The sequence below is a fragment of the Anas platyrhynchos genome, chromosome 1 (assembly GCF_047663525.1).
Source record: "Anas platyrhynchos isolate ZD024472 breed Pekin duck chromosome 1, IASCAAS_PekinDuck_T2T, whole genome shotgun sequence".
NCBI classification, from domain to species: Eukaryota; Metazoa; Chordata; class Aves; order Anseriformes; family Anatidae; genus Anas; species Anas platyrhynchos.
Genome location: NC_092587.1, coordinates 129,458,362 through 129,474,345, shown reverse-complemented (window position 1 = coordinate 129,474,345; position 15,984 = coordinate 129,458,362). Strand labels below are relative to the sequence as shown.

The 15,984-nt window shown below is 41.5% G+C and overlaps 1 protein-coding gene across 4 annotated transcripts in view; it reads right to left on the bottom strand.

The window, feature by feature from the left end:
- Positions 1 to 15,969, bottom strand: part of GPM6B (glycoprotein M6B) — a 107,404-nt gene extending 91,435 nt beyond the window's left edge. Inside the window, exon 1 of one of the 4 annotated variants that reach the window (XM_038172971.2) lies at positions 15,779 to 15,969. In XM_038172971.2, the coding sequence (XP_038028899.1) occupies positions 15,779 to 15,782 (4 nt within the window). In that variant the 5' untranslated portion in view covers positions 15,783 to 15,969. Of the gene's footprint in view, positions 1 to 15,748 lie in introns of all 4 variants that reach the window. The other 3 variants (XM_038172974.2, XM_038172975.2, XM_072029263.1) reach the window with 3 other exon arrangements.
- Between the last annotated feature and the right edge of the window lie 15 nt (positions 15,970 to 15,984).

Genomic DNA, 15,984 nt, shown 5'->3' with positions numbered 1-15,984 from the left:
TGAGTAGTTTATTTGATATATATATTTAGTTATACAGGAGTCTGGCAGGTAAATGACATGACAGTAAAGAAGCCACAGTGGCAGAAGTATAAAGTGATATCTGTCAAATGTGCTATTTATATTTTAAACAGAGGTAGAAGATAGGCATGCAACAGAAGATATTTCTGACCACTTAGGCACCTAGCAAAAAGATGTCACCAATAAAACAGAAGACAGTTGTTTGCTTTTCTCTTTTCAAAGGACACATTTTGTACCAAAAAATCCTTCTTTTGAAGAAACTGAGCAATCACTGCAAAGCAACACTCCTGCATTTATAGTACCACTATTTTAAAAAGGCACAGTTTCTGCCACCTAGCTGCTACATGTAGGTTTATGCACACCTATATCTAAAGGAGATTCAGCATTTTAGAGATGAAAGTTTACGGACAATATAACACAGTTTTGAAATACTGTGTGTATGAAGGCATGACTTCGTAGTGCTAAATGTACGTTTAAGGGGAGCTGTCTAGCAAGACCAATCACCTCAGAAGGCTGTAGTTAAAGTAGTTGTGAGCACTTCATTACTGAAAAATTAACAGGCATTTGGGATTTTCTTTACATTTTTATTGAAGACTAAAAAACGCAACTCAGAAAAGTAAAGACGCCATGTTCCCCTGTAGTCCTGGAGATTAATCTATCGCTTCAGAACAACTCATGATTCTAGGAGAAGCACTGTTTTCCATTAAGTATAAGCATATATAATTTATTTTGTAACTGTGAAACAGTATACCTTTTGCAATGATACTTACAATTATAGAAGAACATCATTTCTGTTACAATCTCCACTACAGAACAGATCTTTACTTATTACAATGATTTTGATTGCTAAATGAAAAACAGTGATAACAGAGTTGCAAATAGAAAGTTTGTGTTGCTCTGAAAAAAAAAAAAAAAAGTTCCAAGTAAAGGTTCTATGCATATTAGCCCCTTGCTAGCCCAAATCATATTAGAAGCCAGTAATCATGCTTTCATGTGTTATTTCTATACATATCATTAACTTCTTGAATCCATGTTGCAGTGTGCATCATTTCCACGAGAACCATCTCCTGCCATAGGAGTGATCTTCAATCAGTTTCCAAGATTGTGCTTGTAGCATGAAAAATGTGTTGTAGATCTTAATATTTGATAATACAGAAAAAAAAAACAACCACTTTTGATTATTGTAATGCGTGTTTCTGTAACCGCTTACCTGAAAGATGAAGCTAAAGAAATATTTTATTTGGTCTTTAATGGAATGGGACAGCCAAAACAAAAACACTCCGAGACATGTTTTATGAATCATTCCAAACCATTTTCTTTCAGTTCTAAGTCTAATACAAAATATGAGTTTTCCTGTCTGTTAAAGCAAGCATTTACAACTGTAATTTGCAACTGCTGCAAAGTGTCAAATTGGATAAATTATGCATGCTGTGCATGTGTATTTTCCTAAGTTTCTTTTTAATACAAGCACACACATACAGACACCAGCCACATATGGGGTCAAGCTACTTAAATGTTCTACAGCCAAGAACATGAGGCTGCTGCTTGGTGTGTCTAAGGAAAAGAGAACATCTTAATGCATTTCTGAACAGGGATAAAACCTTGTTATCAACAAGTATGTGCTACTAACAAACTGTACCACTAGACACAAAGTCCGAGTATTAGTTATGTAAGTAAAGTCCATTTGGTTTCTCATTTTAGCCAATTTTTTCAAATAGTCACTTCACACTTCCATTTGCACCCACTGCCTCGCCCTGCAGCCTGCCATGTAACAAGGGAAGGAGAAGTCAACTTGGAGCACTGTGAGAAGACGCAGTGCTTCCGAGATCTCCAGAGCCAAATTGTCTCCTTTAGAGCACTCACCATTATGTTTAAAAACAACTTGTATTGGAAGTTTCAGGAGAATGTCATCCCCTAAAGTAACTTTTAGTGGACAACAACCCTCTAAAAAACAATTAATGCTTTTATTTTTTAAGCTCTGTGCCTAAAACAAAGCAAAAATAAGTTACCTCTCTTGGTTTTTTTTTTGCAACATGAAGGCAACATCACCTGGATCTAGGTCCTCTTATTTCCTCTAATAGAAGATAGTTGAATGAACTGCTTCAGAACATAAGAAAATTGCCATTTTTTGCTCTTAGGTTCCTTTACAGCAGCCACTAATAAGTATCTAGTAAATCATGGTTAATTTTTAGCTTTAAATACACCATTGGCTCAGACTGCTTTGCGTAAGGAGTTTATTAATTGGAAGACATTTAGCTAAATGCAAAATCCTCAAATTAAAGATGCCTGCATTAGATGTCCACTGAGGCTCTTTTACTGAAATACTTTTTTTTTTCTTTATGAAATTGGCATGCATGGAGATTATTGTCCAAGGGGAAAAAAAAAAAAAAAAAAGAAAAACCCTATATCAAGGCAAATTGAAACTTACCAGGATAGCCCAATTAACACACTGCCTACGGTAGGGAATATATAAGCCATTTAGAGTTGAGAATCCATAGCCTCCAGCATTTCTACCACCACGTTAATTACATTTACGAGGGACTGAGCAGGTGGCAGCAGCAAGATTTGAAAAGACAATTCGTTAATGCGAGCAAGTCTAACACCTACAGAAGTTGTGCAGAGAGAAAGAGATCTTTGCAATTATTTCACAGCGCTACAAATTAATTGCTCATCCAGTTCTAGGGACAGGGCTTTATCAGAGCTTTGTACCTCATCTTAAAAAGGCTGCAGGAGAAAGGGAGGGAATGCTACCCTTCCTTCCATAGGGAGCTGGGGCCTGCAGGCAGGCCTGCAAGAGAAGCTGCCCACGGTAGGCCCCAGTGGTGGGTAGGCAAGGGAAGAAGCTCCTGAACTGTCTCAGTCATGGACAGATGCTGTGTGTGACCCAGCTGAACACCCGTTTTTGGTTCATTGTGGCTTTGGGGAAGGAGAAGTGTGCTGTATGCAGAGCTTGGCGTTGATTAACAAGCACTAACATTCGGCTGAGTGAAACCCTGTTCAGCCCCCTGGGCCTGTCTGACCCACTAACCACTGCTTCCTAACTACTCTGTTATGGCAAAGGCTGCCTGAAACATGCAGAGCTTGCACAACAAAAAATTATGACACTTACGTCAGTTTTGCAAGGATTTCCTTAATGACACTGCTGTGAAACTCCCTGCTCCCCCACCCTCAAATTTATTGTTTTTAAATTAAACGTTTGTAAAAAGGACAGCAGTTAATGGAGTCCCTTTAGGGACTGAACAGGGAATGCATGGAAGGATCAAACAGACACTCAAACACCATCAATAAAATTACAGCTTGTTTCTCTACAAGGAAAAGGCAGGGAAGAAGCACAGAGTATTTGGAGAACTGAAAACGTAGGATCCTTGTGACATTAGGAGACAACACTTTTCTTCTAAATCTATCCAGATAGGCATCACCTACCAAAAAGATGATCTCCATTTCATTCCCAGAGTTTCATTTCTGATGTGCTCCCTTAAAACACAGGTCTTTCATGTGTGTTAAAAGCTCAAGGTTTGCCTAGGGTTTGAGCTTTCTTATGGACCTGCAACAGGACATATACCAAAGATAGCAGTGTAAAATCGGAAGCAGCAGGTGGTATGGAGCAGATTTAGCCTGCCTTTTTCTTTTTTCTTTTTTTTTTTTTCCTTCTTTTTTTTTTTTTTTCCCCTCTAGCAAAGCAAGTGCAAAGGTACTAGCATCACCTCAGAAGAGAGGTGTGCCAGCTGCAGTTGAACAGACTCTTGCAATACCATCACCATGTTCACCAAGGTCTGGTGCTGCCCTTTCCTTAAGCAAGCAGGAAAAACTGCAAACTGCAATTCTGTTTCGAAAAAGAAAAAAAATAAACTTGGAAGAGGGAAAATTAAAAATAAGTACCAGCCACTAAGTGCTCAGAAATGAAACAGTAAACAAATGCTTCCAAAATAATAGTGTGTCTTGTGATTTTTGACTATTCAAGGACTACAACAGACAATAGCTGGATAGGAGCTAGAACAGACACTGAAGATTTTGTGGTGCTTAAGAACAACACACCCACAGCCCTCTGGAAGGATGCTAATCAGCCTCCTGCGTAGAAGGCAAGGAGACAACAGGGCAGACCCTCTGTAAGTAGTGTGAGGCATCTCATGGGGAGTAGAGATTAATGATATCTTCCAGAAAAGCTATTCTCAAAAAAGGAAAAGGGACAGGCATGTTTATAGATTATCAACACTCCATTTTACAGGAGCGAATAAAATTATGCTTAGTGACCTCTAATTTCTCTTCCTTTCCAAAATAAGTTAGAATTTCAGAGGAAGAAACCAGGAAAAAGCAACAAAACAACAACAACAAAAAGAAAATAATAATAAAAATAACAAACAAACAAAAAACCCACAAAAATAAACAGAAAAAAAAAAAAGACAGTCTAAACCATAACACCTCTCTGTGCAACTCACGTTTGCTTTCCTTTCCAATAGCTCCCAAGACAGGGGAATATCCAATATGAGTCTTGAAACCAAGATTGGCTTCATTTCACTGCAGAGACAATTCTCTCAGAGGGGAAAAAGTTATACCACAATGTACATTTCAAACATTTTTTCCACAAAAGACAGTTCAATTTCTGAGCAGAGAAAGATCTTTCTAATATAAGTATCCTGCCTGTCTGGATTAACAACAACAAAAAAGTTTCCTACTGTTTTTTGTTCTTCTGCCAACACCAGCTTCTTAAATGCTATGAAAACAGACAATGGTGTAAAAAGAAGACTATTTGCTCCATCACCAGAAGGCACACATATGGAGGACCTTACCACACCCCTGTACAGCACAACAGCACAAGGCAGGGCCATGAGGGCATCCAGGCACTGTCCCGGAGAAGAATATGGGAAAAAACTTTTCGGAAGCTTCCAGTAGAACCAGACAGAAAAATACCTTGGAAAACATGCAGCACAGCTTTAGCACGACAGACCTTGAATGCCTTGCTAGTTGTGGCCTAGTGACAAGACAACCTTCTGCAAAACACTTTTTTAAAATGCTTTGCTGCAGTTTTCTGATGAAAATCCATGGTTGCAGTTTACCAGCCTACAAAGAGAGCTTGAAGATATGTTTTTAAATGGTGTCATCTACATATAAAGAAAACATAGGCGTATCATCTAGGTCACATGAAAGAAAACCATGATCAAGGGGCTCTGAACACTCAGAACTGCTGCAGTTTGAGATTCAAACCCAGTCTCCTGCTTTTTCCTGAAGCTGCTACATACATGTACAGAAAGCAAGGCCCTCAAAGCCCAAAGAACTTTAACGTGATAACTCCAAGTGGTCTTAGCCTGGTTACCTAAATATTTCAGATGACTAAAAGGCGAACAGTGCTCAGTACAGCTATGTTACCTTTTCACTCCTTGTTTTCTGGAGTTTGGCTTATGCAAAACAGCGGCCACCATGAGCAAGCCTGCAGCTGGTTCCTCATCTCAGACAGCATCCCACCATGGTGTGTGGCACATGTTGGCCAAACCCTTACTGCCTCTACAGAGAGGGGTGGTTTCAGCCAGCACCTGAACAGGCGCATCCCTGTGGATACTACTGAGCACTTTGGGGGGTGGCACGGAAGGGAAGGAGAAGACTTTGCAAAGGAAAATACTGCTAGAGTCAACAATCATGCCCTAATTCAAACTAGGCTCTTCTAAAGCTGTTCAGGTTAATTTTAATTAACATGCAGTTCTTTCCTGGCATTAGCCAAAGGGGTTCACATCAGAAACACAACAACTGCTCGGGAGGCAGGAAGCTGCTGTGCTGATCCTATGAGCATCATGACCTGAATTAATTAGTATGTAATGCTGCACGTTTCCTTAAATCATCTCCAGCTTTTACATTCCTGGTCTCACATTGAGGGTCACCATAGCTATGAGGGAAAGAAAAGACAGTGGTAAAGCTCTCTGGCACTGCAGCACTGCCTCATCCACATGCCTCCCAGGGAAACGGCTGCTGAGGTTCTTCATGTTTTGGAAGTTATTTCTCAGTGCAAACTCCTACCGTATATGCTGCAGGTAAGCCCACACACAGCTTCATGAAAAGAGACAGCAGGAGACTGAGATCCCAAATGCGCAACAAAGCTGGAAATAAAAAAGTCTGTGTGCTCATGTATGAGAGATCTAGTTAAATTGGCTGTTAAGGTCACATGAACAGAGGCACGTTCACAGTTATTGCATGAACCACGATAGGAAAGAAGCTATGCAGCCCAGGCGACGCACCATCAGACATCCACACCAAGTAACTTTTGCCCCACTGGATATAGGGGTGTTGTGATTGCTTTCAAACGCAAAGCCACCTGCTCTGGTGGGCTTACTATAAAAGCAATGTATGTCAGCAGTGTGCACAACACAAGGGGAAACCATTTTACGTAGTGTTATTGAAATAAAAAGCCCTTTCCATTGCATCTGGGTAATAATAGGCAAAAAGCAGATATCAGGTAAGGAAAAGCTAGCCTTGTTTAACAGTCAGCCCAGAAAGGATATATAGCAGCAGCATCCTCAAAAAAAAAAAAAAAAAACAAAACCAAAAACAAAACCCAAAACAGTATTGTGTAAATGATCAAAGATGCCCAACGTGTCTTATACTTTGTTCAGCAGCCTCAAAAGCTCCTGCTCACTCTGGTCTCCCACACTCCCAGGGATGCTGGCAGTGGGTACACAGCTAAGGAGGGCTGTAATCCTGCTCTCCTCTCAACCTTCACATTCTGTATTATTAACTCCAGTGCTTAAGAGAAACACAGCTGTCTTGGCAGGTCATGGTCAAGGAAGAAAGGCTGTTTTGGAGATAAGTGCAAAAGCTCCTTAAAAGCCCTGATGACCTAGGGGAAGGATTTGAAATTAATTGCCAGTATCTCCTGGCAGGAAGCACCAGCACGGTATGTCCTGAGTGCCCTGGGATGCAGGCTGTCATCAGCAGGGTGCTCCTCCCAGCTGTCCCCTGCAGGACAAAGGGAGACACACAGCAGCTGTCAAGCCTGAAGGCTTTGAGCATCACAGCTCTGGCCATGTCTGCCAGCAGAGGATGAAGGCTCCTAGTGCAAGTCCATTCATGGCTACAGAAGTCATCGGAGTGCCAATGAGCCAAATCCTGAATGTCTTTGTGACCACATAGCAGTTCAGAATTGATTGCATTTTGGGATACTTCTATGATGTCAGTAATTTAGCCTGACACAAGAAAATACTATCAAAATTGCAAATAAATGTAATCGTTTCTCTCCTGTGTTTAGATTTGCGCGAGGAAAAGAAAATTACTCTCCATATAGATCTAATAACCTGATGCAAATGCAAAGCACAAGTGTTGGAGCAATGAAGCATATGCAATGAAAAGTTTGACATATTTTCTGAGCAAGGCAACAGAAAACACTTTACTTACAAGGTACGTGCCATAACATAAGGGATATTTCACAGACACAGAAAATGACAGACTACTGACCATGTGGAAAGCAGGCACAGCAGTCACACTTTTCCTGACAAAAGGAAAAAGGCATGTTTTCCTCTTACTGATCTTACCAGCCTCTTCCCTAAAAAAAACAAAGGGTTAAGGATCAAGTATTTTAAGAAGGATTATAGTGGTTGGGAACTTAAGCAGGCATGATGGCATATTTTGAATCGACAAACCTGTATTATACCACAAGAAAGAGGAAGGAACTCATGCTGTGGCTGTTAACTACTTCTCCTCTTCTGCATCATCTTACGAAGTCCACATAGGAGCCTCCCCAGGAGTTCTGCACAAGGACCTATTTAGCACACCAGAGGAAAAATGACCAGAGATACCATGTTCCCAGAAAGCTGGTGGGTGGGATTTTTTTTTTTTTTTTTGGGACAGAAACTCAGCTTTTATTTCCATTTTCATCACTCAGTTAAACTGTAACAATGACATTGAAGAAGAAAGTATGTTCCTAGTTCTCCAACCCATTTGAACAGAATTTATTCTAAGGGGGCAGACGAGCTTCAGAAAGTCAATTGCCATCCTATAGCCAGCATACTAATCAGTTTGGTGATTCTACAAACAAGAAATTGCAATCTGAGAGCAACCAATAAAGCATGATGAAAAAAAAAAAAAAAAAAAGCTTTATCCACTAAAAGCATTTTGTCAGGGGAAGAAACAGATAGTGGTGACTATAACTACACTGGTACTTCCCTGATCCATTTTCTTTGTTGATTCTTACAAGAACAGAAAAGATTAAGCATACAGTAATTAACACATTTATACACCATGCTTTAACAGCAGCTGGGACATCCCCATTAGCCTTGACAACAACACTTAATATTCCACATGTACCATGCCCTCCAGTTACTGTGACAACAGAAGGCCAAGTCTTCACAGAATCATACAATGGTTTGTATTGGAAGGGACCTTAAAGATCACCTAATTCATCTTCCCTTCAGGAAATCACTTTGTTTTGCTTTAATAGGGCATCTCCCCACTTTCTGTTTATTTTAAAGCTGTTTCTCCAAGCTTTCCCACTGTTCTCTTTCTCTAAGACGGGTACATCACTTACTTTGCTCTTGGCCAAGAGATTATTGAGAGTGCATTCAATAGAGGATCAAATGTCAACCCCAAACTATCCAAAGGCAGGAGGAGATGGATAAGATAAAACCTGCCACTATACAAGGAAAAATGGCGAGGAAAACAAAACCACAGAATTACACAAGGGGATATACCCACTCACATAGCAACTAAGGGATGGATATGAGCCAGAAATGAAAGTGAACAAAACCATCAGGTCATCAGGAAAAGAAAATTTAAGAGTACTTATAAAAAAAAAAAGTAGGAATAACGGGGACAGAGAACTACCTATTTACCTACATACCCCTGCTCACAAAACCTCACAGCGAGCAGATACGAAGGAGAGCAGAACAAGGTTTGGCCATAAGATCCAACGTTTCCCCTCTGCAAGGATGATCCGAAGAACCTAAGCCACACTGGGGAGCTGACTGTAATGGGGAAAACACGTAGAACTTGGTAGGATAGCAGTCATGGGAAACCTCTGAAAATACAAAGATAAATATTTACAAGGAAAAAAAAAAAAATCATTTTAGTGAAATCTGACTGTTACAAGCTCAAATCATTCCAGTCTTGATAAAGCTGCTATCTCATTTGCATTTTCTTTCATTTCCACCCACTCTCCAAATAGTTACCTCCAGTCTGTCATGGCTACTCTAAAACATTAGCATTTCCTAGTGGCTCCTCTCCTTCCTGATTCTTTTCTTCCTCTCCCAGATTTCTAATGAAGAATAAGAGGAATTGAGTATGTCATAGATTACCACACTTTCTCACACATGGCTTTGCAAGTGTAAGTGGCAGATAAGGCCAAAAAATCTCATAGAAAAATTTGAGAAGGTGATTAAAGACTAAGTATCTATTATATGCTTTTTACAACTCAAGGCTGAGAAGAAAAACAGGTATTTTCAAACTTTTAAAAAATAATTTAAAGTGAGAACTAATAATAACAGGCTATAAAAGCAGAATTACTTTCCTGGCTATTTTTCATGCCAAGTCATTAGTGCCTAGAAACTTAAAGGAATATCTGAAAAGTGGGGCTTTTATTGTACAATTACTGAGCATGAGAAATTGCCACTTTAATTTCATTCTGGAATGGAAGAAGCATCTATGAAGTCATACACTACATCAGGGAAATAATTACTAGCACTGGCCAAATCAGTCCGGTATCACAAAGCCTTCTCGTTGTACTTGCTTACATCAAACTCTGCTTAAATGGAACATTTGTCAGCTTAGGACCCAGGAACTTCATTGGCTGGTGGGCAGGCAATAACAGATTATGCAACAGGCTCTGTTGTATTCCCCTGGCACGGTATGACAAATATCTCAGAGATTTCAAGAGTCCTGTTTTTTTTTTTTTTTTTTTTTTTTTTTTTTTTTTTTTTACACCAGCCCTCATCACAGAGCTGGAGCAGATGTTGTAGGAAGTGTTGTTGTTTGGGCCACCTTGCAAATCGTGGGCTCTTGACAGATGTGCTGGAGCAGATCCCTGTGCCTGCATCAGGAGTTCTCAGCTCCACATACTCCCACTAGTCAGTTCTCTTTACTCCTGACTAATTTTTTTTTTTTTTTTTTTTTTTTTTGGTAACGCATGCCTAAGCAGCTCAAGAAAATCATTTGATTTCCCACAAGGGAAGTTCCATGTGGCAAACTTATTTTCAGCTGTGTTCCTAGCAGATACAACAACGTTTTTTACACTTTTGTTTGGGGAAGCACATGACGTTTATGTCAACACAGTTCTGGCAGCAAAAGCATAAGACTATACACAAACAACAATCATTTTAAACCTTTGAAAAGTTTTTCCTTAAAAAAAAAAAAAAAAAAAAAAAAAAAAGCTTGATATAAAGTATTGAAGATCCAGCCAGACCTCTGCACTAATTCAGACTTGCATGGCATTTGCAGGCATGATGTATTTGGGACTTCCTTGCAGCAAACCCCTAGTGAGGTTCCTAGAATTTAGCATTTAAGCAGCTTTAAGAAGACATCTTGAGTTGACCAAAGTCAACTTTATTTATTTATTCATTTTTTAAAAACATTTTGGTTGTAAAATACTTGTGTTGCACCATAAAGCAAAACTCATATAAACCCGGAAAGTTTAAAATCTCAGTGCGAAACCTCTCTCTCACAGAGAAACTGAGTTTCCACATCACCACTCCCACCCCTGGCAGCCTTGCAGGGCACAGATCACGCACAAGCAATGCTGATGCCCGCCCACGGTTTTGCTTGTGCACGCTTCATGTATCACAGGATTAGACATCTCAAAGAATTTCCTAGCGCGCAAGCTGACAAAAATGCAGATTACAAGGTAGAGTGAGAAACAGCTATTGGAGAGCCCAAGTTAGCTTGGACTCGTTGGCTGGAAGAGGGAGGAAGGCAGATTCTTCCCCGGTTAGCCATCAGCAACATGCTCTGCAGCTCCAGCCCAGCAGAAACACTGATAAGCTCAAATATATGTTTCCAATATTAAGAAAAACAGCACACTACTCAAAACGTAATCCTCCTCTGGCTGGAATCCCATTACTTACTCTGTTTCACAGATCTCCATAGACTCTAGGCCAGCTGTATTCTTAACACCAGGTGTCCTCCCTAACCACCAGTTCACTAACCGGTATCCGAAAGGCAAGCTAGCTGCTCGCCTTCCTAAGTCACTTACAGTGCAAGAGTAAGACTGCCCCATTTGCCATCAGTGCAATCCTACTCTCCACTTATGTGTATGGCTTCAACCTGGGCAAAATTCTTGTTTTCCCTGGCACCAAAGGAACATGCATGAAGACAGATTTTGAGGCTGCAACATGCAATGATTTCTCCGTGCTCTTAATAAAAAACACCAAGTTATGAGTGTTGTGTCTTAAACTGGATACTCCAAATAAGTTTGTGCCTTCAGTAAGTTCAGTTTTCATGACCCATGTTCTCACTGCCTGTGAATCACAGTCCTTTCCAAAATGTTTCCACTCCAGGCAAAAAGAATAAACAAACACGAAGCACAAACACACTCCTGGAAAGTTGTTTTCTTTATGTATTCCTCTAGGTTAAAATTTCCAAGCATCACGCGTGTTCAGATATCAAAGCATAAAGCAAACATAAACGGCACACAGCAAAGTACCGTTTTGCATCACTCGATGGCTCTGTCAGGCACATCTTTCTATTAACGAAACATAAGCTCCATTCACATTTTGAAATTGCTGCTAGTCAAAGAGCTCGAAAAACACGGAGAACAAAAGATCTTGAATTCTCATAGTTCTTTTCATTGCTTGCAAGTGTTTCCCAAGCCAAGGCTCCATATGCAAGCTTTTGAGCCTAAAACCCAAGAGACAAGTAATTGTGGAGAAGGAGACTGCCAAAGCACCAAAGCAGAGCAGCAATAGAAAGCAGCAGAACAGTGAGGACTAAATATTGCATACAGTGCTACCTGTTATGCTGAACCTTTCCTTGTACCCCACTGCTCTTTGCTGTGCTCATAGGGGATGGGTAGCAGGGAATTGCAAAGGGTACAGCTAGGCCCAGATGCTCACACCTAACTGCAGAAGAAAAGCATGAAGAGGTCCATGAGGTTTGGATCCATCGCTGGCACTGCCACTTAGAGTCACCTTCCTCCAGGTCACATGCTCCATTGAGTATAAACTGGATGAGGCACCTTAACACTCCATTGCCCTTGTTTTGTCCTTTACCCATGTTGGGTATTTACACAGTAAATGTTCCCTACACAGGTTTCTGCATCTGTACAGAGACCAACAGGTTCAGCTGTGACCCATTCATTTAACACAACATCTTTTATGTCCTTGCTGCCACCTGGAGATTACACTCTTTCCTTAGGTTTGCTTACCACAGCTCAAACCCAAACTCACCTGTTTTGATTTCCATCACTCCTATACCCATACAGCCTTTAAGGCAAGACAGATGCAGTCATGGGCACCAGGTGCATTTGCATTCGGTCAGGGTTAACAGCACATCCAGCAGGATGCGAAAGTGGAGGAACCATAAGAGAAACCTGGAAATTTCAGCAGGAATAACTGCATGATGAATTAAACATGATAGTTAAACATGCCATGGTTTCTACAAACTATTTAAGACGTTCTTGGAGGAGGTCTCCCCCAGTGAAATTTCACTGCATACAGTGCTCTTTTTTTTTTTTTTTTTTTTTGGTGAGATAGCAAGGACTTTAGATAGCAATAATCTTGAAAAACAAAGGCTGTTGAACAAATACTATGTAGAAAATGATGCTTCAACACCACAAGTTCTGGCAAAGTGACACACAGAAGCAACCTTGAGAAAAGATACCTTGCTTGAGAAAATTAATTAAATGTTTAAAGTGCTTAAAGCACTGGAAGTGACGTACAGGTTTCAACCGGTTTAAGAAATTATAGAAATATACTGAAGATGACAGATAATCAAAGCACTTCCACAGTTCAGCTCTCCAGTGGGTAAAAATCTATAACCCAGTGTGCTTTTCCAAAACATAACATTTCCAGATCTATCAGACATATCATAATTCACACAGGGACAGCAGATTTCCTATATTAGTAATATAAAAACCACACGCTTAGGAAGAGAGAGAACCTGTAAACATGGTGAAACCACAGATTTTTTTAGGATACTGGGAAATATCTGAAATGCACAACATTTTCTTCTCCACCTCCTTCTCAGACAAGAGAGATTACAGCCAGAAGGCAAATTTAAGCACTTGTTAATAGCCTAAGAAAGCATTGCGGAGATAGGGAAAGGACCGCAGTAAAAAAAAAAAATTATACTTCACAGGTTTTAAGAGAAGATAAACTTAATAACAACTTTTTTTTTTTTTTTTAATTAGGAACAAGGTTAAATATATTTAAGAGGTGCAAGATTTAATAGAATATGGACGACAAGACTTTGCAATTGAAATCTAGCCACCCTTAATGACCGATACTAATCGGATTTTACTATTACTGTGATACACAAAAGATTTCAGCTCCTGCCTGGACAAAGCATACAGCTGAACAGAAAGAAAGAGGGCTGATTTTCTTTCAGGATTTGCCCCCAGCTGTTTATAAGGAGAAACCCTGGCCAGGGGAATATCTGAACCTCCTGAGGTCTGTGGGCACTGTAGGGCAGTGGTTGCTCACAACACCTGTGCACACCCATATGAAGATGGGCAGTTTCACCCCCCATTCACACACAGTGTCTGCTTCAGCAACTTGGAAAAAAAAAACAAAAAAAAACACAACTAAACACAGCATATGTACCCGCTCTGCTCCAACCACTCTTCTTACTTGAAATCAACAGTTTGGTGAAGCACAAAGAAAAGGGATGAAGCTTTGCACACAGCCATTCGTGCACTGCTTTTTAGATTTTTAGAACAAAATCACTTTGCGTTTTTTTTTTTTTTGTTCATTTTGTAAAATATTCCCGCCTCCCAAGGTGAAACCTGGCATTTGAGAAAATCTGTGCTGCAATGTAAGAGATGCTAATGGGTGGTTCTTTGTGCATGGAGGGGTTATTAAGGTGGTTATTAAGGACAACCCTAGAGCCGATGTAACCCGTAATTAAATACAATGGGCCTGACTTTCAGAAGTGCTGAGTGAGCCAAAAGCCCAATGCAGTCAATTGCAGCAGTGGGCTCTCAGCAGCTCCAAAAAGGAAAAAATAAAAAAATAGATCAGTCTCAGTGGGCCAGTCTTACACAAAAGTTTTGCATGAGTAAGGACAATTCAAATGGTCCTAATTAGAAACAGCCAAACACATCCTTGCAATAGGATCAGCAAGCTCGATACAGTGCTGAAGCTCCCAACAAATCCCGGTCAGACAGCCAGAGCAGCCTCAGCCTGCACCACGGCAAGGCAATGGTCTTTATGTGCTAGCACAAACAGCGTGTTGCATTCACGAAGGACTAGTTCACCAGCTGACAAAGGCTTATTTTTTGTGAGCTCTTTGTAAAGTATTAAAGGTTGTGCATGAAGCCCCCTCTCCTGACGGGTCACAGCCAGACTGTCCCACAGCATTTCTAAGTGAAGAAGCAGGCAGACACAGGGGGGGTTGTGCCATTATTACCAGCAAAACATTCAAGAAATGTTTTCTTCTTTCCACTCCTCTTTTCTCACCAGGACTGTACATTCTATAGGGACACAAACCATACGTTATGTACAGACCCACACCTTGCAAAACCGACGCTTGTGTTCTTCTAAGGCTTTAGCACTAAAGCCTTGCTTCTTCAAGATGAATCACCTATGAGGACTTGAAAGAGCTTTTTGATGCAAAATCCCTAGCAATTTACTGCAGGAAGATCATTTCACAAACTTAGCAGCAAAGACTTGAGAACAACTTTATACGTATTACCATCTAATGGATTGTGCCAACACCATCCCCGAATAAAATACTATAATCTGACAAATACACTTCTTGTAGTAAGATAGCAGAAAACTTTTGGAGGGGGGATGGAAGAGGAGAAAGATCTATTTGACATGAGTCCGTGGCAGTGAAGTAAAAGGTTCTGTTAAGGGAAGTAAACTGAGACATGGGAGAGGCAGTCAACTTTACAGTTTCATTTAACATCAATTTCAAAGGTGTATGTAGTAAAAACAGTCCAAAAAGCGAGTAGCAGATCAGGTAGGCAGAGCCCAAGCTTTCTGGCACAGACAATTCAGCCACTCTCTTTACTCCAGCGCTCAGAGTTGAAGAGGCAGCAGGACCCAGGCTCTAGCATGTGCTTAGAGGGGCACTGGAAAGTTAAGAAAAGCTCAGTGAAAAGACTTCAGTGCTATGGGAGCCTGATCTTCTGTGAGCTAGGGAACAAACCAGTTAATGAGCGTTTAGAAACTACGGAGCTAGGCGATGCAAATTAATTTGACCAAGTAGCAACCAAAGGAATTCTGGCAGCTTCCTTTGACTGAGCAATTAAATTATAGATATTTTTTCCTTCTCCCTTCTTTTCTCCATTAAAACCAGAAGCAGTGCCAGCACCGGAGTGCCCGTACGGACCGACGGACAGACACCGGTCGCTCGGTACAGCGCTGCCGGGCGGGCCCAAATCCGCTGCTTTTCCCCCCATTCCTTCCACAAACCCCCGGCACTGCTTAACCCGAGGAGGTCCCCCAAAAGCCAGTGGGGATGGGAGCAGAAACCCCTGGCTCCCCCGAACTGCGCGGCTGGAGGCGCCCCCGTGCAGGATGCGCGCAGGGCAGGAGTGGGGCGCGGAGGACTCGGGGGGCCCTTTCCCTCCCCAAAACGCCCCTTCTCGGGTTTGGCTCACCTCCCCCCAAAGCAGCACCTCCCCGCTTACCCATGGCTGGCTCTCTCCGTGCGGGGCGCGGCGGGGATGGGGGCGCAGGGCAGGGGCCGTGCCGTGCCGAGCCGGGCTGTGCGGGATGCGCTGCGGAGGGCAGCGGCCGCAGCTCGCCCAGTGCCGGGCTCCGCTCGCCTCGGGCGGGGAGAGGGGCGGGGATGTCCCCGCCTGCCTGCGCCGCCCGGGGGGCCCGGCACGGCCCC